We start from the raw sequence: 24,999 nt of genomic DNA, 5'->3' as shown, positions 1-24,999 counted from the left end.
TCTTTGAACTGCTTCCAATGCATTTACATCCTTCCTTAAATAAGGAGACCAATACTGTACATAGTACTCCAGATGTGGTCTCACCAAAGCCCTGTATAGCTGAAGCATAAACTCCCTACTTTTGTATTCAATTCCCCTCGCGATAAACGATAACATTCTATTAGCTTTTCTAATTACGTGCTGTACCTGCAAACTAACCTTTTGCAATTTATGCACTAGGACACCCAGATCCCTCTGCATCTCAGAGCTCTGCAATCTCTCAGCATTTAGATAATATGCTACTTTGTTATTCTTCCTGCCAAAATGGACAACTTCGCATTTTCCCACATTATACTCCAGCTGCCAGATTTTTGCCCACTCACTTAACCTATCTATATCCCTTTGTTGCCTCCTTTTGTCCTCTTCACAACTTACTTTCCTACCTATCTTTGTATCATCAGCAAATTTAGCAACCATACCTTCGGTCTCTTCATCTAAGTCATTTATATAAATTGCAAACAGTTGAGACCTCAGCACTGATCCCTGTGGCACACCACTTGCTACATCTTGCCAACCAGAAAATGACACATTTATGCCTACTCTCTGTTTCCTGTTAGCTAGCCAAACTTCTATCCATGCCAAGTGAAGACCGATGCAAAATGCATGTTCAATTCATCTGCCATCTCCTTATTATCCATTATTAATTCCCCAGACTCATTTTCTCTTGGACCAACGCTCACTTGGTTAACTTTTTTCTTTTTTAAATATTTATAGAAACTCTTACTTATCTGTCTTTATATTTCTAGCTAGCTTTCTCTCATACTCTAATTTTACCTTCCTTATCAATCTTCTAGTCAATCTTTGCTATTTTTTATATTCTGTGCAATCTTCTGACCTGCCACCCATCTTTGCGCAATTATATGCTTTTTCTTTAAGTTTGATATTATTTTTAACTGTTTTAGTTAACCACGGATGGCGGGTCACCCCTTGGAATTTTTCTTTCTCATTGTAATGTACCCATTCTGTGTATTCTGAAATATCCCCTTAAATGTCTGTCACTGCATCTCTATTGACCTGTCTCTTAACCTAATTTGCCAGTTTATTTTAGCTAGCTCTGCTTTCATGCCCTCATAATTGCCCTTATTTATGTTTAAAATACTAGTCTTGGACCCATTCTTCTCTCCCTCAAACTGAATGCAAAATTCAATCATATTATGATCACTGCTATCTAGGGGTGCGTTAACTATGAGGTCATTAATTAATCCTATCTCATTGCACAATACCAGGCTTAGTATAGACTGCTTTCTGGTTGGCTCCAGAACGTACTGTTCCAAGAAATATTGTTGAAAACATTCTATGTACTCCTCATCTAGGCTACCTCTGCCCATCTGATTTTTCCAGTCTATATGTAGGTTAAAATCCCCCATGATTATTGCCATACCTTTCTGACAGGCTGCCATTATTTCTTCCTTTATACCCGTCCTACAGTGTGTTTAACATTAGGTGGCTTGTACACCACTCACACAAGTGACTTCTTGCCTTTATGATTTCTCATCTCTACCCAAACTGCTTCTACATCCTGGCTTCCTGAACTTAGGTCATCCTTCTCTATTGCGCTAATACCATCATTAATTAACAGAGTCACCCCTCCACCTTTTCCTAGCTTCTTGTCCTTCCTAAATACCATGTACACTTCAATATTCAGGTCCCAATCCATGTCATCCTGCATCTTTAATGGCTATCAGATCGTACTTATTTATTTCTATTTGCGCTCTCAATTCATCTATTTTGCTTTGAATGCTACATGCATTCAGATACAGAGCCTTTAGTATTGTCCTTTTATTATTTTTGTAAACTCTAGCCTTATCTGTTGATTTTCTCTTAGATTTGTACGCTCTGTCCCTTCCGGTCATGGACTGTTTATCATTTCCCATATTAATACTTTTCTCTCTTGCCTTGTTTCTATTCCTTGATTTACCATAACTTCCTAAATTTGATCCCTTGTCCGCACTATTCAGTTTTGAAACCCTCTCTACTTCCCTAGTTATGCGGCTCACTAGAACACCGGCCCCAGCATGGTTCAGGTGCAGACCGTCCCAACGGTACAGCCACCATTTTCCCCAGTATGATGCCAGTGCCCCACGATCTGGAATCCACTTCTACCACACCAGTCTTTGAGCCACGCATTAATTTCTCTAATCTTATTTGCCCTATGCTAATTTGCACATGGCTCAGGTAATAATCCAGAGATTATTACCTTTGAGGTTCTGTTTCTTAATTTAGTGCCTAATTCCTCATACTGACTATGCAGAACCTCTTTCTTTGTCCCACCTATGTCGTTGGTAGCTACATGGACCACGATGACTGGATCCTCCCCCTCCCAGTGTATGTTCCAGCCCTGAGCAGATGTCCCGAACCCTGGCACCCGACAGGCAACAGAGCTGTCTGAACTCTTGCTCTTTGCTGCAGAGAACAGTGTCAATCCCCCTAACTATACTGTCCCCTACTACCACTGCATTCCTTTTTTCTCCCTCCACTTGAATGGCTTCCTGTACCATGGTGCCATGGTCAGGTTGCTCATCCACCCTGCAGCCCTCACTCTCATCCAAACAAGCTGAAAAATCCTCAAACCTGTTGGACAATCGCAAAGGCTGAGGCTCCAGCACTCCTGCCCTCTGGCTCCCCTTACCTGCCTCAGCTGCAGCCACGCTGTCCTGTCCCTGACCACTGACCAAATCAGAAGACCTTATTCTAAGGAGTGTGACTGCCTCATGGTACAAAGTGTCCGGGTAACTTTCCCCCTCCCTGATGTGTCGCAATGTCTGCAGCTCACCTCCAGTTTAATGACTCTGAGCTGAAGCTCTTCGAGCCACAAACACTTACTGCAGACATGTTTGCTATGGATCACACTGGCATCCAGGTGCTCCCACATGCTGCAGCCATGACACATCACCTGTCCTGCCATCCTTAATGTGTTTCAATGAACTACTTAATTATTTTATTCAATTATTTATTTTGTTTTCCTTTTTTATATAATTTATTCAGCTTACCACTAGTTCCTTTACTATTTAAATGTTAGGATTAGAATAGACCTTAATCACTTAGCAGATACTCACCAAACAGCTAGCTTCTTCCCCAACCAATCACCTACCTGCTTGCCTGTAATATCACACTTGATTTTCTTTAAAGGGCTCATTCCACTGGACTGAATAGGATACTGGATGGGCTCGAGGCAAGCCTCTTCCCGTACTCGGTGCTCTCCCAGCTCTCTACGCTCTTTTCAATGAAGCCTCTCCTCGCACTCGGTGCTCTTCCAGCTCTCCGTGCTCTTTTCAATGAAGCCTCTCCTCGCACTCGGCACTCTCCCAGCTCTCCGCCCTCTCCCAGCTCTCCGCCCTCTCCCAGCTCTCCGTGCTCTTTTCAATGAAGCCTCTCCCCGCACTCGGCACTCTCCCAGCTCTCCGCGCTCTTTTCAATGAAACCTCTCACCTCAGTCCGTGCTCTCCCAGCTCTCTGGGCTCTTTTCAATGAAGCCTCTCCCCGCACTCGGCGCTCTCCCAGCTCTCCACGCTCTTTTCAATGAAGCCTCTCCTCGCACTCGGTGCTCTTCCAGCTCTCCGTGCTCTTTTCAATGAAGCCTCTCCTCGCACTCGGTGCTCTTCCAGCTCTCCGTGCTCTTTTCAATTAAGCCTCTCCTCGCACTCGGCACTCTCCCAGCTCTCCGCCCTCTCCCAGCTCTCCGCCCTCTCCCAGCTCTCCGCGCTCTTTTCGATGAAGCCTCTCCCCGCACTCGGCGCTCTCCCAGCTCTCCGTGCTCTTTTCAATGAAATCTCTCACCTCAGTCCGTGCTCTCCCAGCTCTCTGGGCTCTTTTCAATGAAGCCTCTCCCCGCACTCGGCGCTCTCCCAGCTCTCCGCGCTCTTTTCAATGAAGCCTCTCCCCGCACTCGGCGCTCTCCCAGCTCTCCGTGCTCTTTTCAATGAAATCTCTCACCTCAGTCCGTGCTCTCCCAGCTCTCTGGGCTCTTTTCAATGAAGCCTCTCCCCGCACTCGGCGCTCTCCCAGCTCTCCGTGCTCTTTTCAATGAAGCCTCTCCCCACACTCGGCGCTCTCCCAGCTCTCCGTGCTCTTTTCAATGAAATCTCTCACCTCAGTCCGTGCTCTCCCAGCTCTCTGGGCTCTTTTCAATGAAGCCTCTCCCCGCACTCGGCGCTCTCCCAGCTCTCCGTGCTCTTTTCAATGAAGCCTCTCCCCGCACTCGGCGCTCTCCCAGCTCTCCGTGCTCTTTTCAATGAAATCTCTCACCTCAGTCCGTGCTCTCCCAGCTCTCCGTGCTCTTTTCAATGAAATCTCTCACCTCAGTCCGTGCTCTCCCAGCTCTCTGGGCTCTTTTCAATGAAGCCTCTCCCCGCACTCGGCGCTCTCCCAGCTCTCCGCGCTCTTTTCAATGAAGCCTCTCCCCGCACTCGGCGCTCTCCCAGCTCTCCGTGCTCTTTTCAATGAAGCCTCTCCCCGCACTCGGCGCTCTCCCAGCTCTCCGTGCTCTTTTCAATGAAATCTCTCACCTCAGTCCGTGCTCTCCCAGCTCTCTGGGCTCTTTTCAATGAAGCCTCTCCCCGCACTCCACACTCCTTTTGACATTGTGCCTATTTCAGCTAAACAAAATAAGTGACAGCTATTTGCTGGTTCATTACTCAGGGCAATGCCTTGACCAATCAGAGTCAAGCAGCTTGGTTTAAATTTCAAACAAAGCTTGGCAGTTAACTGTCAGTCACTGTAAACTGGCATCGCCTCTATGTATCAGAGTTCACTTGCCAAACAATCAAACTTTCTTCTCATACAGTATAAAGTTGTTGCTTTCCCTTACATTGGCATTCTTGCGGATTGTCCTGTGTGCAAAATGAAAAGCTTTGACTACATGTCTCTATTTTCAGCAATACTCAGGTTCTGTACTACCAAACGACTAACCACAACCACCTTCCTTTGTGCTAGCTATGACTCCAGGCAGCAGAGTCTTTTCCCCGATTCTTATTGACTCCAGTTTTGCTAAGGTTCCTTGATGCCATACTCGGTCAAATGCTGCCTTGATGTCACAGGCAGTCACTCTCACCTCACCTCTTTGGTCCATATTTGGACCAAAGCTGTAATGAGGTCAGGAGTTGAGTGACCTTGGCGGAACCCAAACTGAGCGCCTGTGAGCAGGTTATTGCTGAGCAAGTGTTGCTTGATAGCACTGTTGACGATCCCTTCCATCACTTTGCTAATGATCGAGAGATGACCAATAGGGCAGTAATTGGCCGGGTTGGACTTGTCCTGCTTTTTGTGTAGAGGACATACTTGGGCAATTTTACACATTGCCGGGTAGATGCCAGTTTTGTAGCTATACTGGAACAGCTTGGTTAGGAGCATGGCTAGTTCTGGAGCACAAGTCTTCAGTACTATTGCTGGAATGTTGTCAGGGCCCATATCCTTTGCAGTATCCAGTGCCTTCAGTCATTTCTTGTTATCACATGGAGTGAATTGGATTGGCTTAAGACTGGCATCTGTGATGCTGGGGACGTCAGGAGCTGGGCGAGATGGATTATCCACTCGGCACCCTGGGCTGAAGATGGATGCAAATGCTTCAGCATTGTCTTTTGCACTGAGGTGCTGGGCTCCCCCATCATTGAGGATGGGGATATTTGTGGAGCCTCCTCCTCTTATCAGTTGTTTAATTGTCTACCACCATTCATGCCTGGATGTGGCAGGACTGCAGAGCTTTAATATGATCCTTTGGTTGTGGGATCACTTAGCCCTGCCTATTATATGCTGCTTCTGTTGTTTGGCATGCAAGCAGTCCTGTGTTGTAGCTTCACCAGGCTGACACTGCTTTTTTTTAGGTATGCCTGGTGCTGTTCCTGAAATGCCCTCCTGCTGTCTTCATTGAACCAGGGTTAGTCCCCCGGCCTGATGGTAGTGGTAGAGTGGGGGATATGCTGGGCCATGAGGTTACAGATTGTAAAATCTATCCCATTTAGCATGGTGGTAGTGCCACACGTGATGGTGGGTATCCTCAATGTGAGGATGTGACTTCATCTCCACAAGGACTGTGCAGTGGCCACAGTTGCATCTGCGACAGGTAGATTGGTGAGGCCAAGTAGGTTTTTCCCTCACCACTTGCTGCAGGCCCAGTCTAGCAGTCCTTTAGTACTCGGCCAGCTAGGTCAGTAGTGGTGCTACTGAGCTATTCTTGATGATGGACATTGAAGTCCCCCACCCAGAGTACATTCTGTGCCCCTTGCTACCCTTAGTGCTTCTTCCAATTGGTGTTCAACATGGAGAAGCACTGATTCATCAGCCAAGGGGGAGCAGTAGGTAGTAATCAGCAGGAGGTTTCCTTGCCCATGTTTGACCTGATGCCATGAGACTTCATGGGGTTCAGAGTCCATGATGAGGACTCCCAGGGAAACTCCCTCCCAATTGCATACCAATATGTCACCATCTCTGGTGGGTCTGTCCTGCCGGTGGGGTAGGACATACCCAGGGATGGTGATGATGGTGTCAGGGACATTGTAAGGTATGATTCCGTGAGGATGACTATGTCAGGCTACTTGACTAGTCTGTGGGACAACTCTCCCAATTTTGACACCAGCCCCCAGATGTTAGTAAGAAGGACTTTGCAGGGTCAACAGGACTGTGTTTGCCATTGTCATTTCTGGTGCCTAGGTTGATCTGTCCGGTTTAATTCCTTTTCTTACACTTTGTAGCAGTTTAATACAACTGAGTGATGTGCAAGGGCATTTAAGAGACAACCACATTGCTGTGAGTCTGGAGTCACATGTAGGCCAGACCAGGTAAGGACAGCAGATTGCCTTCCTTAAAGGGAATTAGTGAACCAGATGGTTTTTTTTTTTAAACAACAATTGATAATGGTTTCATGGCCATCTAATAGGGATTCATCATTAGACTAGCTTTAAATTCCAGATTTATTAATTGAATTCAAATTTCACCATCTGCTTGGGTTGAATTCAAACCCATGTCCTCAGACCTTTAGCCTAGGAATCTAGATTACCTGTCCAGTGATATTACCACTACGCTACTGTCTCACCTTAGGGAGGATAAGATGGTCGTGAGCTCTGAGGAGAGAGAATATGATGAATTGAGATGGATTGAAATTACCGAGGATGACAGTCAATCAGTGAGAGGCTGAGGGAGGAAAGCAGTGAAGATATCTCGGGGAGAAAATTTTTATCATACTTGGGAGGGCGGTAGAGAATGATGATTCTGAAAGAGAGATGAGAGGGGTGGAACAAGGTCAGATGCTCAAAGAAGAAAATGCCAGAGAAGTATAGAGTCAGATCAAGATGTGATCTGGTGCTAAGCACCATAGAGCTCCCGCGATGGTCTTGGCAGGGCAAGTGGTGGATGATGTAGCCAAGCGGGGAGGCTTCACTGAGTGGCATATTGTCATCACCCCTCAGCCAGGTTTCTGTTAATGTCATGATGTCGATGCAAACATCCATAATAAGTTCATGGACAGCAAGGCCCTTGTTCACAAGACCGGACATTCTGCAGGGAGATGCATAGAGGGGTGGTGAGAGCTGATCCACTGGCAGAGTCCACAGGATCAGCAGTGGGAGGGGTGAGTCAGACATGAAGAAGATTGGCAAGATTAGCCCTGAGCGGGCGCACTGGGCTGGAAGGGGTGGGGCAATTGGGGTTACTGCTTATAATAAGCCAGCACTGAGCGTCTCCGTGAATCCGTTGGACGATGCCAACAGGTACAGATGGAAGCTATGGGGATATCTAATAGGGATTCAAGCTCGGGACGGTGGCAAGAGAGCAGGAAAGTCAAGGATGCACCTTCTAGGGTAACGGCACGAAATAGCATTCCATTTTCTGCTGACTACGGGGACGCCCTCTCCCACTCAGTTAATAAACCCACCTTGATGGGCTAGATTTAACGGTTTGGCAGGTAATTTGTTGCAGCATGGCATCCCATGATAATTCTCCCAAATTACTTTTAAAATGTAGTCACTGTTTTTTATGTAGATAAACCTAGAAGCCACTTTGCATACAAGCAAGGTCTCACAGTCAGAAATGAGGTGAATTACATATTAATCTCTTCTTGGTGGGGTTGGTTGAGGGAGGAATGTTAGTCAGGATCTTCTCCCTTTTCTTCAAATAATGTGATGGGATCTTTTACAGCCTCCTGTGCAGTCAGACAGAGCCTCAAATTAACATTTTGATAAATGTAGCACTTGCTCAGTACTGCCCTGGAGTATCAGTCTCGATTTTGTGTTTGAGTCCATAATGACACTTGAAGCTACACTTTTTTCATTCAGAAGCAAGAGTGCTATCAACTAAACAAGGACATTATAAAGTGTTAGTAATTGCTCCTTTGAACTTAATCATCTAAAAATCTATTTATTCAACCCAAAATTATAAGTTTTTTGTGATCATTGAAGTTTTGAATTCTTTGAAAGTACATCTGTAATATGAGTGCAATTAGCCTGTTGGGTAGAATCAGAGAAGTTCACTGTCAGTAATAGTGTAAATGGAGCACATCTGATACTTATCATAAGTGGGGTCATGCTCCAATGCAAATATAAATAAAATCTTACTGGTCACCTCATGGGAAAAGGGAGAAAAATGTACTTCAAATTAAAAATAGCAGATGTTGATGAAATAAAATCAGAACTTTTATTTGAATAAGAGATTTATTTTATCTTTTACAACAAAAGTTTTCAGTATAGCAGATAGTGCGGTCCACTCCAATGTTATCACAAGAAAATGCAAGAAAGATATTGAACGATATCTTGCCAAAACCTGGATGATATTGATTACATTTTTTTGGAGTTTATAACATTCACCAATATCCTTATTGGTTTATCTTAAGGGATTGTTTTCATTTAGTGGTCTAATCACAGATACAAATATCATACAGAATATTCAAATGACAGGTGATCCCTATTCACATTCATATATTTATTTTCTCTATTATCTCTATTTCTTCATCTTAAATACACAGAATGTAAGTCTTGATCTTGGAGCTATAGTAATTTGCTTCTGTAAGTGAATTTATCTCTGCACTGAGGCTGGAATAGCTTTTTGTGTTTGGCTGAAATTCTGTGCATTAATGAAATGTAATATGAGGGAATGGGAGAGGAAAAAACATAGTAATCATAGTAAATCTTTTTAAAGGACATAGACATGAATTACCTCATCAATGCACAGCACTTGACAATTGTAGAAATGTATCTAGAACATGTTTACCGATTCTATTGAAAAAACACATTTTAATGATACTCTTCGAGATGCTGTAGGCAATTTGCCACCATCTGTGTTCATGTTGCTGAATAGTTATACATATGTAGCAGAAGTAGAGCAATTGGCATTCAGCTGTGATGGTCATTATTTCAATGTGAAAAGTAAACTCTGAATTTGTTACTCCATCAACATGATTCATAAAATACAATAGTGGAAATTTAGGTTATGGCATCAGAGTGAAGTCTGCTAAAACATTGATGAATATATGCTATTGTATAAAGAAATACCAATCCTATTGAAGGTTAATGACCAATCAAATCACTGAACAAGAAAATCTGACAGGACAGCAACTGTTCAGATTTGTTGTGAGACATAGTGACTGATTAATTAATTAAATTAAATAGGAATGAGTAAAAGGGAAAATTTAGTCGCGGAAGAACAACAAAATGCTGTCACCGGTATCCGTTAAGCTGAATATTGGACTTGAACCTTTTAGAAATTTGAAGCAGGACATGGTGTGCAGGTGCTGGATGCTGCAGTGGATTAAATAGGAACCTTCTTTCACTGTTGGGTTAGTCAAATGCAATCCCCACAGAGTTGATGAAAGTTTCCTAGGTTTTCTGGCTGTAAGCGTTTGAGCTGGCACTAAATTGGTAGCTATACTCAAAGACTAGTATGGGAAATAAAAGTACACTTGTTCAGTAGGCCTTCTCTTCTGAGGTTGGGGCAGAGTAGAGGGAGAACCTAAGTGAGCTTTATCTGACTTGGGAGTATTCACGAGTGTTACACTGGATACCCAAAATGTAAAGCATTCCATTCCTTATCCCTCTTAAAACAAAAGTTTAAAACATATCATTAAGAGTTTAGATTAATTCAAGAAATAAATTATTAATCTCCTCATTCACTTGGATCCACGTTTTATAATTTTTAAATTCATAAAGCAGAAAAAAAGAAAAGACTTGCAATTATATAGCACCTTTCATGACCTCGGGATGTCCCAAAGCACTTCTCTGCCAAATGAAGTACTTTTGAAGCGTAATGGTTACTCTTGTAATGTAGGAAACGCTGCCACCAATTCGCACACAGCAAGCTCCCACAAACAAAAACATGATAACGAGCAGACAATCTGTTTTTATGATGTTCAGTAAGGGATAAATATTGGCCAGGACACCAGTGATAACTCCCCTGTTTTTTGTCGAAATAGTGCTGCGGGATCTTTTATACCCACCTTAGACAGCAAACTGGGATTTGGTTTAATGTCTCCAAAAGGCAGCACCTCCAACAATGCAGCACTCCCTTAATACTGCACTGGAGCTGCAGCCGAGATTTAAACTTACAACCTTCTAACTCAGATGCAAGAGTGCTCCCAACTAAGCCATGGCTAACAAGCAAGGTAAGCTTGATTTGTAATAAAAACAAGAAATGCTGGAACCACTCAGCAGGTCTGGCAGCATCTGTGGAAAGAGAAGCAGAGTTAACGTTTCGGGTCAGTGACCCTTCTTCGGAAGCTTGATTTGTATGATGATTACACAACTGGGGCAGAGTTTGAAACATTGTTTCCCTTTATTAGTTAAGTGAGGTTGATGAGAACTGCACATTTAAAAAATAAAATCACAATAATTCTATACAATGGTTCAACCACACATTACAGGTAGAAGTGTCAGACAAAAGGAAGCTCACATGGATGTTCCTCCTCACATTTCCTGGTCAGTACAGTTCCATCAACTAATATATCTTCACCCACAAACCTAAAAGCACAGTGTCCTCAGAATTTATTTTAATTAAAATTAAGAATAATTAAGTGATATAATACATTGCTATTCTAGTTATTGTACAGAGCAAATTTTATATTACAATCATTAAAATCCTCATCACGTTTGCCAGACAGGACAAAACATCATTACCCAAGTTATAAAGGATAGCTGAGAACTAACATTAGCTATGAACGCACAGTTTCACTTATTTTGTTCAGGTTAGCCATTGCTACACACAAAACTATGAAATACTGTAGTAGCAATAGGTCAGAAGTTTAACACACAATAAGCACCTAAAGAAGCTGGGTAATGTGCCTAGTCCTCCACTTCACAACATGATATGCTAAAATTAGATTTTTAAAAATAAACATTTATTGCTAGTTTTTGTATTTATTTTTACAATCTTGCTATTACAATAAAGAGGAGAATATTCAAAATCCAGCGAAGAAAATGTAAACCTCTGTTTGGCATCATGTGATAAAATGAGTTAAAAGACCTGAAACTTTATCTAATAATAGTCTGAACATAGATAAAAGACTAGTGGTACTACAGGTAATGAATGACTCGGTCAAAAACTTTTATATTGCTATTAGTATATACTTACAAAATTAACAACTCAGTTTAGCAAACATATGAAGACAATTTTCCAATGAGACAGACAGACATTAGAATCTCTCAATACAAATTCATGATGGTCAAATAAACAAAATGTCACCTGCTACAGCCCGAAGCTAAATGAGTTTAGGTGAATAGTGTAACTGAGAAAAGTTGGAGTGGGGAGCAAGATGGGGTTAACACTATTCATAGGAATCTTGTCTCTTTTCTAAACAGATCATGAAGTTAAACTGACTTGAAATTTAGTAACTTTACTTATCCATGCTTCAATTGGCTTTAATCTTCCTTTAAAATGGATTTAATGGGCTGGACTTTAAAGCCCCTCCGCCATCGGGAACGTTGGCGGGAGGCAATGAAGATCGGTGCGGCGGAGGCCCGCCACCAACCCTGATGGCGACAGGCCCCATGCTGATCTCGTGCAGCGGCGGCGAGGCCTTGAGGCGACCGGGACCCCCCTTTAAATATGTAAATTAAGTTACATACCTGATTTAATGAGGGTCCTGTAGCCTCCTTAATCACTGCATCTATCTTCATTCGGGCGGCCGACAACGCCACGCCTTCGAATCCCCATTCAGGGAAACGTGGCGCAACACCTGTGGTAGGGGTGGGTGGGGGGAAAGGAGGATTTTTTTATTTGTGTCGGGGGGGGGGGCGCAGGGTTAAAACACTGCGGATTGGTCGTGGAGGGTGATGGGAAAGGATAAAGGGCAAAAGGTGCCGACCTTTGTTGGTGGGGTGGGTGGTGTGAGAAGGTCAAATTTTAATTGTATGTAATCCTAGAGAAAATCACATTGTGATTTTCCATGGTGGGGGGGTGGGTGCGGTGGGAGAGTGCATGGTACGTTTGTTTTATTTAGTTTAGGAAACTTAAACTTACCTGTCCCTTTAAATTTTAAATGTGCATTGAGGGCTGTAAGCCCTTTAAAAATGCCGCCGGCACCTGCACATTGGCGCTGGACGCCTTTGCCTGCGGCGGCTCACCTGCTCCATCCACATCATCATGGGGGGCAGGTGCCACGGCCATGCTAATGAGCCGCCGTGTTGGAAATTGCGCTGACTCCAAGACCCGCCGTTCGTGCGGGCGGGCAGAATTCTTTGACGTCTGCCACCTACTTCGGCAGTGGACTCTTAAAATGCAGCCCAACTTATGGGAGAATTTTATAGGTTAACAGACAAATAATGGTCTGCAATTTCAGAACACATCTGACATTTTTATTCAAAAATCACAAGCAAATCATGAGTAAACTCTTCATTTTTTTTTCCTGATTAATTAACTCTAATTTAATGTAGAGGGCAAAAATAAAAGCACCTTTAATGATTAAACATAGCCATGAGAGTGGTGACATGATTCATTTTCTAAGTCGTTCAGTTGCAATTTTATTGTAAAGCTACATTATGGGAAATAAGCATTAGTCCATGTGTTCAGCAGACACACACCCAACTTTACCCATCTCAGCTTCGCACCTCTCCAATTTTTTAAATATAATAGTGTACGCTACTGTCTAACTTGCGGTTACATTCTTGATTTAATTATTGAAAAGAAGGCTGCATTTACAGTGCATAGCTGTAACAAACAAAAGAACATTGTCATATTTACATAAAATAAAAATAACTCAATTTAATATTAGTAAATTTGTAACTACATTTCAGCATTTAGTAAATAAAATATTTGAAACACCCCAGGTATTTAATCCCAACTCACGTCAGTAATGTAACACCACATCCAAATGTCAGAAAAAATGCTGAACAAGCTGCATATTCCACCAATCAGATTATTTATATATCCTATGTAAAACAGTGCTAACCTATCAGCTGTACCCTTGCTTTTGATTTTTTTAAATTGAATATCCTTCCACTTTCCTCACACACTGCAGCAGCTGTGTTCATGTAAACTTCATTTGTACAGAGTGTAAAGAGGGATATGATCCCAGGATGACTAATGCAAGTTCTTTGATGGTAATTGAAAGGATGCCTGCAAGTTACTGCGGCTTCCTTCACAAGTAGCACATTTGGTGTCTGTTACCTACGCAGGCTTCGCTGGGCCTCTTTCAGCAAGGTGTCAAAATCCATTGAGTCATACTTGCTTTTAGTTGAAGCAGGGTCAAAGTCATCTGAATTGGAATCTACAACAAAGGAGCACTGTTTCATTATTTATTTTCTCCTGAAGCTTTATAAAATTAACTCAATGTTTTGCAAGCAACTTTACCACTTTAGATTTATGATAGTAAAATAGTCTTAAGATCTCTTGGTTAATAAAGACTGACCTTGTGCCTTAAAAGGAAATGCAATTGTCATTAAAATCATGAGGAACTGGATTTTATCACTCAAAACATTTTACCTGAGTATAATAAAAACCACATATGTACTCTGGTTTTCAGAAACTTAGTTAATTTGTGTGCTGTCTTGGTCTCAGTATTTTTCAGTAGTTCTTTGGGCCTCCTTATCTCGAGAGACAATGGATACGCGCCTGGAGGTGGTCAGTGGTTTGTGAAGCAGCGCCTGGAGTGGCTATAAAGGCCAATTCTGGAGTGACAGGCTCTTCCACAGGTGCTGCAGAGAAATTTGTTTGTTGGGGCTGTTGCAGTATTTTTCAGTAGTACACAAATAATAATGGCTGGGTAGCACAAATCTTAGAGTATTCATTGACCACAATGTCATGGATTTAGGTTCCACTGTCCTCTGTTTCTAATCTACAGAATGCTGGCAGTTTTCATCTGGGCTTCAGGGGGTGAACTTGGTCAAAGGCAGTAGTGCAATATGGCTGATAGTGAATTGGCAGCCTGTTCTACACTGGAAAGGGAAACCGGAGCAGCATAAAATGTGCTGACAATTTGCAATCAGCCCATTTTGCACTACTGCTGTTGACCAATTTTACTTGATCCATCTCTAGAGGAGAAAAATTGAAATTGTTCGATTCACTCTAATTATAGTGGATATACTATCAGGCCATTCACAGAATAATCTTTGATAGTAAATGTAAATAGACCAGCTGAAAGTCTTCTTAGTTTCAGATAAATAGCTTGCAAGCTTTAAAAAAAAGAAATAAAATCTTATGAAAGAAGAAACATAATGGGCTGAATTTTACCAGCCCCTCAACGCCACAGGTCGCAGCGAGGGGGCCGGTAAAATTATGCGGGGAGAGGCCCGCCTCGACCCGCAACGTCGAGAAGGGCCCGCCACATATTATCGGCTGTGGGGGGGACCTCGGTGCGGCCCCTCCCCCCTGGCCTGGCGGTGGGCCCTTCATCTGCATATTTAAATTAACATTAATGATATGTAAATAAACACCTGCTGGTGGCGGCCGTCCCATGCCAATTTTACGGCCGCTGTTCGTGCTTCGTGCACCTTCGGAACTCCGTATGGAGTTCTGAGGTGAGAACCTGGTGGGGAGGGTGGGGGGGGGGGGTTGCGGGGGAGTAATAAAATTTTCAGGGTGGGAGGGGTGGGGGAGCGGGGATATCAATTTCTATTGGTTGTGTGAATGGTGGGAAGGGGTTGAAGGGCAAATGATTGAAGGTTTGGTGGGGGGGAAGTTCAGGTAGGGAATTAAGTGCTTTTTGTCAATGAGGGACAATTAAAGACCATGGAGGGGTTGGGTAAGGGCCTCCATAACATAAGTATTTATTTAATAAAAATAGGCACTAATGTTTCTTTATAAATTTAAACCAGTGTAAAGGGCTTAAAGCCCTTTAAAAATGATGCCGGCGCCTGCGCAGTGATGCCGGACGCCGTAGCCGGGGACACGGCGGCCGCCCCCGATGATGTAGACTTAAATGAGCCCCCATGCGTAACATCCCAGCGGCTCTTCGGCAGCAGAGTTGAAAGCGCACCGCCGGGGAGTGCGGCGCGCCAATAAAATTCAGTCCAATATTAACTAATCTTTTCATTTGCATAATATTTAAATAATTGTGATTTTTTAATTAAGTTTTACATCATTCTGCTTCATGACACCATGGTCACATTTTTTGTTACCTATATCTATGACTTTGGTTGGCAATCACAACTTCATTCAAATGAACAAATGCGGTACCCTGCAAAGTCAAATCATTCTTTACTTTATCTTGTTCAAATTCAAGCTTTCCTACTTTAATGATACCCAAGGAGGTCCCCTAAAGGCTCATCAATTGATCTGCCTGTTATCCTTACATTGGTGCAGTTTAGGTTGGAATTGTTATTGGCAAATTTTAGACAAATGAAAATGCATTGTTTGAACTCAATTTTCCAAACATTAACACATTTGGATTGTTTCAGGTGCAGTTTTGGATGATTTGGAGGGAGCACACTAGTGTATTTTTTAAAATTCTTTCATGGGTTGTGAGCATCACAGGCAAGGTGAGAGAGCAAGAAGTTTAGAGGAGTGGCAGCAGAGCGAGAGCGTGCGAGACCAGCGGGGAGTTTAACAGAACGGTGACAGAGGAAGAGAAGTGAGATCAGCAGGAAGTTTAAACGAGCTATCCAGTCCGATGCAGTCCATTCTGTGGCTCCAGAGCAGACTGACTGACCACATTCCGAGAAAAATCACAGGATGACATCACGGGAAAACAGGCAGTTGATTGGTTGGTGAGTATTTTTCTCATTTATCTTTCAAAACTCGGGAAATTTTAGTAATTGTAATGTTTTATTAGTAGTAGCAAGGTTTACCCTAATAGTAATAAAATTTATTAAGATTGACTGTTGAGTATTTCCTATTTTTTACTATTGGTAAGGTTCATTGCTATTGGTGAGGTTACTACTACTATTGGTAACGTTTTAGTATTAGTAGGGTGTATTAATAGTGGTAAGGTAGATTAGCATTGGTAAAGTTTATTATTAGCAGTAGTAAGGTTATTATTACAATTGGTAAGGTTTATTACTATTGGTAGGGTTATTAATATTAGTAATAGCTGGGTTTATTAGTAGCAGGAATAAAAATAAGAAATGCTGGAAATACTCAGGAGGTCTGGCAGCATCTGTGGAGACAGAAGCAGAGTTAACATTTCAGGTCAGTGACCGTTAATCAGAAATTCATCAGATCTGATGAAGGGTTACTGACCTGAAACGTTAACTCCGTTTCTCTCTCCACAGATGTTGCCAGACCTGCTGAGTATTTCCAGCATTTCTTGCCTTTATTTCAGATTTCCAGCATTTGCAGTATTTTGCCTTTATTAGTAGCAGGGTTTAGTTGTAGTACCAAGGTTTATTATCTAATTGATAGAGGAATGGCAGGGCTGCTCCAATCTTTGGAGTGTACATCCGGTGCTATGTGGGAACTCAAGTCAGTCAAGAAGAAACAGGCAGGTACTGCAGGAGACCCGAGTGCATCTCACTGTCCAACTGGTATTCAGTTCTGAATATCAAGGAAAGTGATGGTTCATCTGGGGGGTGCAGCCAGAGCCAAGGCCATGGCTCAGTTGTAAGGTTTGGGGTAAGTTATAAGAAAGACTGGAAGAGCAATAGTGATAGAAGATTTGATAGTCAGGGGAATAGACAGGTGTTTCTAAGTCCACAAATGTGAATCCAGAATGGTGTGTTGCCTCCCTGATGCCAGGCTCAAGGATGTCACTGAACGACTGAAGAGCATCCTGAAGGTGAGGGTGAACAACCAGCAGTCGTGGTCCACATTGGTACCAGCAACATAGGTAGGAAGAGGGATGTGGTCCTGCAGAAAGAGTTTAGTGAGCTAGGTATGAAATTATCAAGCAGGAAGTCAAAAGTCGTAATCTTCGGATTACTCCCCATACCACATGCAAGTGAATATAGAAATAGGAGGATACTGCAGGTGAATCCGTGGCTGGGAAGATGGTGCAGGAGGAAGGGATTTAGATTCATGTGGCACTGGGACCAGTTCTGGAGAAGGTGGGACCTGTACAGGCTGGACAGGTTGCACCTGAATAGAGCTGGGACAAATTTCCTTGTGGGGCAGTTTGCTACTGCTGTTGAGGAGGGTTTAAACTAACTTGACAGGGATGTGGAAACAGGAGATAATACAAGAGAGGAACACCAAGGTGCACAGAGAATTGAAAAAAAAGATAGTCCTCGTGTAGGAAATAGCAAAGTGGGGTCAGAGTGAGTGTATTAGACAATACTAGAGAAAGGAATAGTTCTGTATTAGATGGGAGTGAACTGAGAAGGACTACGAGGAATGCAAAGACAGGATTATAATGCATATGTGTAAACACACAAAGTGTGGTGAATAGGCTTGGTGAGCCACAGGCACAAATAGCAGTATAGGAATATGATGTAGAGGCAATAACAGAAACATGGCTTAAAAATGGCAAGGACATAAAGTGTTCAGAGAAGATAGAGAAGGAAAAAAGGGAGGTGGGATGGCAGTGCTGATTTGGGAAGACATTGCAGTGGATGGAAATGGAGGATGTCATTGAAGGGGCAATGACAGAATCCATTTGGTTAGAGTTGAGGAGCAAAAAGTGTATGATCTTGTTACAAGAGGTATGTTGTAAGTCTCCAAATAGAGAGCGAGAGAGAGCGCAAGAGCGCGAGAGTGACAGCGTGAGAGAGAGAGCGCGAGAGGGCGAGAGAGAGTGTGCGTGAGAGCGAGAGAGAGCGCACACGAAAGAGAGCACGCGAGACAAATCTGCAGGGAAATCACAGATGTGCAAGAACTGTAGAATGGTGATATTGGGGGACTTTAATTACCCAAATATCAATTGGGCTAATTTTAGAGTAAAGGGTAAGGAGGGGGAAGAATTTCTAAAATGTGTTCAGGAGAGCTTCCTTGATCAGTATGTTCTCAGCCCAAATAGAAAAGAGGCATTGCTGGATCTGGTACTGGGAACTAAGGTGAGTCAAGTGGACCAAGTGTCTGTGGGGGAGCACTTGGATATGAGCGATCATCGTATCATAAGGTTTAGACTGGTAATGCAGAAAAGCAAGGAACAAAATAAGGTAGAATGTCTAGATTGGAAGAGGGCTAATTTCAACGTGATGAGACGGATCTAGCCAGGGTGGAATGGAATGAAAGACTGGCAGGAAGAACTGTATTGGAAAAATGGGTTATCTTGAAGGGAGAGATGCTTCAGGTACAGGCTAGGAACATTCCAACAAGGGCAAAATGTAGGGGAACCACGAACAGGGCTCCTTGGTTGACAAGAGAGATAAAGATGATCTGGAAACAAAAAAAAAAAGAGGGTTTTTGATGCATGTCAGGTGAACTCATCAGGTGAGAACCAGGCCATATACAATAGAAGTTGCAAGGGGAGGTGAAGAAGAAAATAAGACTGGCAAAGAAAGAATATGAAAACAGAATAGCAGTCAACATAAAGGGAAACCCAAAGATCTTCTACCGGCATGTGAAGAGTAAGTGACTAGTAAGAGGAGGAGTGGGGCCTATTAGGGACAGAGATGGTCATATACGCTTAGGGGGGCAGGGAAAGGCTAATATACTTAATGAGTACTTTGTATCAGTGTTCGCTAAGGAAATGAAGGCTGACAAAATATCAGTAGAAGCAGAGAGAGTAGAGGCAATGGATAGGATTAAAATTGAGAGGGGGTGAAGTTACTAAAAAGGCTGGCTATGCTTAGGGTAGATATGTCTCCTGGTCCAGATGGCTAGCATCCCAGGTTACTAAAAGAAGTGGGGACTGAGATAGCGGATGGGTGGCCATAATCTTCCAATCTTCCCTGGATAGGGGGGAGGTGCCAGAGGATTGGAGAGTGGCAAATGTGACACCTTTATTCAAGAAAGGGTGTAAGGACAGTCCTAGCAACTACAGGCCAGTGGGGCGGGAAGGCGTCGGAAATAGCACCCCCCAACCACCCACTCAATTTTGCGACACCCACCCCCCCCACCAGCCCACTCCTGTAGGGGGCATAAAATTCCGGTCATGGACGCTGAGAAGACAGTCACTGTCAGTTAGCTGTGCCAAGGCTGATATGGTTGGTGGCATTTTGGTAGGTAGAATCCAGGTACACTGGCATGTTTTATTTTATGCAATATTGCTGAAAGTATCATGTGCCATGATCAGGATCTTTCTGAAGAGGACCCCACATTACTGTTAGTCAGATGGTCACATATTTCAGGGTGCCACTGTGGCAGCAGTCCTCGGACTGGATTTTAAAGCCCCTCTGCCATCGGAAACGGTGGCAGTGGCAATGAAGATCGGTGCGGCTGAGGCCTGCCACTGACCCCGACGGCAGCAGGCCCCGTGCCGATCTCAGTGTTGGTAGCCACCCCGCCACTCGGTGAAGGGACCCCCATTTCAATATGTAAACTAATTTACATACCTGATTTAATGAGGGTCCCGTCGCCTCCTTAATCGCCGCACTGATCTTCATTTGGCCGGCCTACAATGCCGAGCCTTCGAATCCCCGTTCGGGGCAATGTGGGGTGACACCTGTGGTGGGGGGGAGGAGTATTTTTCTTTGCGCAGGAGTGGGGGAGGGAGCGGGGTAACAACAATGCGGATGGGTTGGGGGGGTAATGGGAAGAGGTAAAGGGAAAAATTGCCGAGCTTTGGGCGGGGCGTCGGGGGGATGTGGGGAAAGAGGTCAAATTCCCTATTTGGATTCCAGGGAGGAAAAGGGCACGAATGTCTGGAAATGCCATTGGGGGGTGAAAAAATGCATTTAATGGTCATTTAATTCTGTTTTGTGGAAATTTATACTTACCTGGCCCTTTAATTTTTAAAAGTCCATTGAGGCTGTAAGCCCTTTAGAAATGGCACCGGCGCCTGCGCATAGCACCGGACGCCGTTGCCGGCAATGGCTCACCCGGCCCCTCCACGTCATCACGGGAGGGTGGGAACCCTGGCCATGCAAATGAGCCGCCACGTTTGAAATCGCGGTGGTTCCGTGACGCGGTGCTCGTGCGGGCGGGCCGCATTATTTTTCTACGTCCGCTGCCTACTTCGGCGGCGGACTCTTAAAATGCAATCCTTAGTTTCTTTTGAGAACCGGAGCCTCTGCACACACTAATTGTCAAATCAAAGTTTGGCCATCTATGTCTGCAGATGTGGGTTTGAGGTTCCCAGCAGGTGGGTACAGGGCACCTCTTGCACAGCCCGATATGCCTGATACGAAGTGGGGGGTATGTCCTCTTTCTTCCAATCAACAAAGATAGGGAGATTCCAGTTGGGAAACCTCTTGGTGCCAATAATGGTGCTAGATGCAAAGAAAATGGACCAACGGCGCAAATATTAATGATAACCTAATTTCCTAAACAAGCAAAAATGATTTTTTAAAAAACTGAAATATTGGAAATTTAATGGGGCTCAAACCCCCATCTATCAATAGAAAAGGCTGAAGACCCCATTCCAAATCCCTAAATGAGACAGGCCACCTAGCACAAAGGAAGATGGTTGTGGTTGTTGGAGGTCAATCATCTGAGTTCCAGGACATCACTGCAGGAGTTCCTCAGGGTAGTGTCCTAGGCCCAACCATCTTCAGCTGCTTCATCAATGACCTTCCTTCAATCATAAGGTCAGAAGTGGGGATGTTCGCTGATGATTGCACAATGTTCAGCACCATTCATGACTCCTCAGATACTGAAGCAGTCCGTGTAGAAATGCAGCAGGACCTGGACAATATCCAGGCTTGGGCTGATAAGTGGCAAGTAACATTCGTGCCACACAAGTGCCAGGCAATGACCATCTCCAACAAGAGAGAATCGAACCATCTCCCCTTGACATTCAACGGCATTACCATTGCTGAATCCCCCACTATCAACATCCTAGGGGTTACCATTGACCAGAAACTGAACTGGAGTAGCCATATAAATACTGTGGCTACAAGAGCAGGTCAGAGGCTAGGAATCCTGAGGCGAGTAACTCACCTCCTGACTCCCAAAAGCCTGTCCACCATCTCCAAGGCACAAGTCAGGAGTGTGATGGAATACTCTCCACTTGCCTGGATGGGTGCAGCTCCAACAACACTCAAGAAGCTCGACACCATTCAGGACAAAGCAGCCGCTTGGCACCCCATCTACAAACATTCACTCCCTCCACCACCGACGCACAGTGGCAGCAGTGTGTACCATCTACAAGATGCACTGCAGCAATGCACCAAGGCTCCTTAGACAGCACCTTCCAAACCCACGAGCTCTACCAACTAGAAGGACAAGGGCAGCAAATACATGGGAACACCACCACTTGCAAGTTTCCCTCCAAGTCACACACCATCCTGACTTGGAACTATATCGCCATTCCTTCACTGTCGCAGGGTCAAAATCCTGGAACTCCCTTCCTAACAGCACTGTGGGTGTACCTACCCCACATGGACTGCAGCGGTTCAAGAAGGCAGCTCACCACCACCTTCTCAAGAGCAATTAGGGATGGGCAATAAATGCTGGCCTGGCCAGCAACGCCCACATCCCATGAATGAATAAAAAAAAATCTGCACTTGTAAAGTCCAGACATGATCCCTTTATCTGAGGTGGGTACAGGGCAGAGATTTGCCCCCTCCCCGCCTCTGTTGGAATTACGAGTGGCATTGTACATAGTATAAAATCTGGGAAGAATTGTGTTTCATTTCACATTCCAGCCTGTTCACCATTCTGACACTGGATCTGAATTTTGGGACCAATGCACTTATTTGTGCCCTTTAAATCAGCTATCACCACAGTGATTTCCCAGGAACACCAGACACCCATTTCACTTAGACATCCTTTCCCAGACAACCTCTTACATGGCTGACTGCATGTAGGACTGGCATTTCCCCAGTGCTATTTCAATGAAATGTCCATCAATTTGAGGTGGGTACTTGGCATCAGTAGTCCAGACAGGTTCATAAGAACATAAGAAATTAGAGCTGTTGTAGGCAATTTGGCCCTTCAAGTCTGCTCGCCATTCAATAAGGTCATGACTGAACTTCTACGTCAACCCTACCTTCCCGCACTAACCCCATATACCTTAATTCCCTTAGTACACAAAAATCTATCAATTTTACAAGGCATTGGTGAGGCAACACCTGGAGTAGTGTGTGCAGTTTTGGTCTCCTTACTCATGGAAGAACATACTTGCCCTGGAGGGAGTGCAACAAAGGTTCACTAGGCTGGTCCCAAGGATCAGAGGATTGTCTTCGAAGGAAAGATTGAGTACAATAGAATCACTAATGCCCTCTACAATTGTAGTGAGACTTCTTTACTCAAACACCAATTCCTTTGTAACAAAAGCAAACATACCATTTGCCTTCTTAATTGGTTGCTGTACTGCATGTTAACTTTCTGTGATTCAAGTACAATGACACCCAGGTCCCTCTAAGTGCAAACATTTCCCAATCTCCCAGTATTCAAAAGATATTCTGTTCCTTTATTTTTCCTAACAAAGTGGATAACTTCACACTTTGCCACAGTTATTCCATCTGCCATATTCTTGCTCACTCATCCACCTTGTCTATATCCCTCTGCAGCCTCTTTGGATCTTCCTCATCACTTACTTTCCCTCGTATCATCAGCAAACTTGAATATGTCACATTCAGTCCCCTCATTTAAATCATTAATATAAATTGTACATAGCTGAGACCCAAGTATTGCTCCTTATGGTACCCTGCTAGTTACAGTCTGCCAACCTGAAAATGTCCCATTTATTCCTACTCTCTGCTTTCTGTACATTAAGGTAACCAAGGGACTTGTGAAACTGAGGAACTGAAAGAAATAAGTATTAGTAAAGTGCTACTACTTGAAAAGTTAACCGATTGACGTTTGGTATCTGGACCAGATGAGCTACATCCGAGTGCTGAAGCAGATGGTTATGGAGAAAACGGATGCATTGGTGGCTGTCTTTCAAAATTCTATAGATTCAGGAAAGGTTCCTGCAGACTTGAAAGTAGCAAATGTAGCCCCACTATTTAAGAAGGGTGGGAGAGGGAGAATGGAGAACTACAGACCTGTTTATTTGACCTCTGTAGTAGGGAAAATGTTAGAATCTATTATAAAGGATCTGATAACTGGACACTTAGAAAATAATGGTAAAATTGGGCAGAGTCAACATGGATTTATGAAAGGGAAATCATGGTTGACAAACATGTTGGAATTTTTGAGGATGTTACTTGCAGCATAGATAAAGGAGAACCAGTGGATGTGGATAAGGTCCCACACAGGAGGTTATTAAACAGAATGAGAGCGCACGGGATTAGGGGTAATATACTAGTATGGATTGAGAATTGGTTAAGAGACAGAAAGCAGAGAGTAGGAATAAACAGGTCATTCGCAGGATGGTGGGCTGTTACTAGTGGGGTACGGCAAGGATCAGAGCTAGGGCCAGAGCTGTTCACAATCTATATAAATGATTTGGATGTGGTGACCAATTGTAATAGCTTCAAATTTGCTGATGTCACAAAACTAGGTGGGAATGTAAGTTGTGAGGAAGATGCAAGAAGGCTTCAAGCAGAATTGGACAGGCTAAGTGAATGGGCAAGACCATGGCAGATGGAACATAATGTGAATAAGTGTGAAGTTATCCACTTGGTAGAAAAAACAGAAAGACAGAATATTTCTGAAATGGTGACAGGTTACATACGAACATACAAACATACGAATTAGGAGCAGGAATAGGCCACTCGGCCCTTCGGGCCTGCTCCGCCATTCAATAAGTTCATGGCTGAACTGACTACTCCACATTTCCACCTACCCCTGATAACCTTCCACCCCCTTGCTTATCAAGAATCTATCTACCTCTGCCTTAAAAGTATTCAAAGACTCTGCTTCCACTGCCTTTTGAGGAAGAGAATCCCAAAGACCGATGACCCTCAGAGAAAAATTTCTCCTCATCTGTCTTAAATGGGCGAACCCTTATTTTTAAGCAGTGACATCTAGTTCTAGATTCGTCCAAAAGGGGAAACATCCATTCCACATCCACCCTGTCAAGACCCCTCAGGATCTTATATGTTTCAATCAAGTCGTCTCTTACTCTTCTAAATTTCAGCAGATAAAACTAACGCATCGACTATCTCACTAGCCATTTCTTTTAACACCCTAGGATGAGGTCCATCATGACCCGGGGACTTGTCAGCTCGCAGCTCCAACAATTTGTTCAGTACCACTTCCCTGGTGATGGTAATTTTCTGGAGCTCCCCTCTCCCTTCCATTTCGTGACTTACAGCTAATACTGGAATGTTACTTATATCCTCAATAGTGAAGACCGATGCAAAATATCTGTTCAATTCATCTGCCATCTCCTTATTATCCATTATTCATTCCCCAGACTCACTTTCGATAGGACCAACACTCACTTCGTTCACTCTTTTCTTTTTTAAATATCTATAGAAACTCCTACTATCTGCATTTATATTTCCAGCTAGCTTTCTCTCATACTCTAATTTTACCTTCCGTATCAATCTTTTAGTCATTCTTTGCTATTTTTTATATTCTGTCCAATCTTCTGACCTGCCTCTCATCTTTGTGCAATTAGAGACTTATTCTTTAAGTTTGTTACTATCTTTAACTGTTTTAGTTAACTACGGATGGCGG

At 43.6% G+C, this 24,999-nt stretch overlaps 1 protein-coding gene across 6 annotated transcripts in view; it reads right to left on the bottom strand.

The window, feature by feature from the left end:
* Positions 1 to 10,772: 10,772 nt before the first annotated feature.
* Positions 10,773 to 24,999, bottom strand: part of ppargc1a (peroxisome proliferator-activated receptor gamma, coactivator 1 alpha) — a 725,688-nt gene continuing 711,461 nt past the window's right edge. For 5 of the 6 annotated variants that reach the window (XM_068037464.1, XM_068037503.1, XM_068037512.1 and 2 more), the window contains one exon: positions 10,773 to 13,720. In XM_068037464.1, coding sequence (XP_067893565.1) covers positions 13,617 to 13,720 — 104 coding nt within the window. In that variant the 3' untranslated portion in view covers positions 10,773 to 13,616. The remainder of the gene's footprint in view (positions 13,721 to 24,999) is intronic. The other variant, XM_068037492.1, reaches the window with a different exon arrangement.

Source organism: Heterodontus francisci, chromosome 1 (genome assembly GCF_036365525.1).
Source record: "Heterodontus francisci isolate sHetFra1 chromosome 1, sHetFra1.hap1, whole genome shotgun sequence".
Classification (NCBI taxonomy): Eukaryota; Metazoa; Chordata; class Chondrichthyes; order Heterodontiformes; family Heterodontidae; genus Heterodontus; species Heterodontus francisci.
Note: the sequence above shows the minus strand (reverse complement) of the source record. Positions and strands in the feature narration are given on the sequence as shown.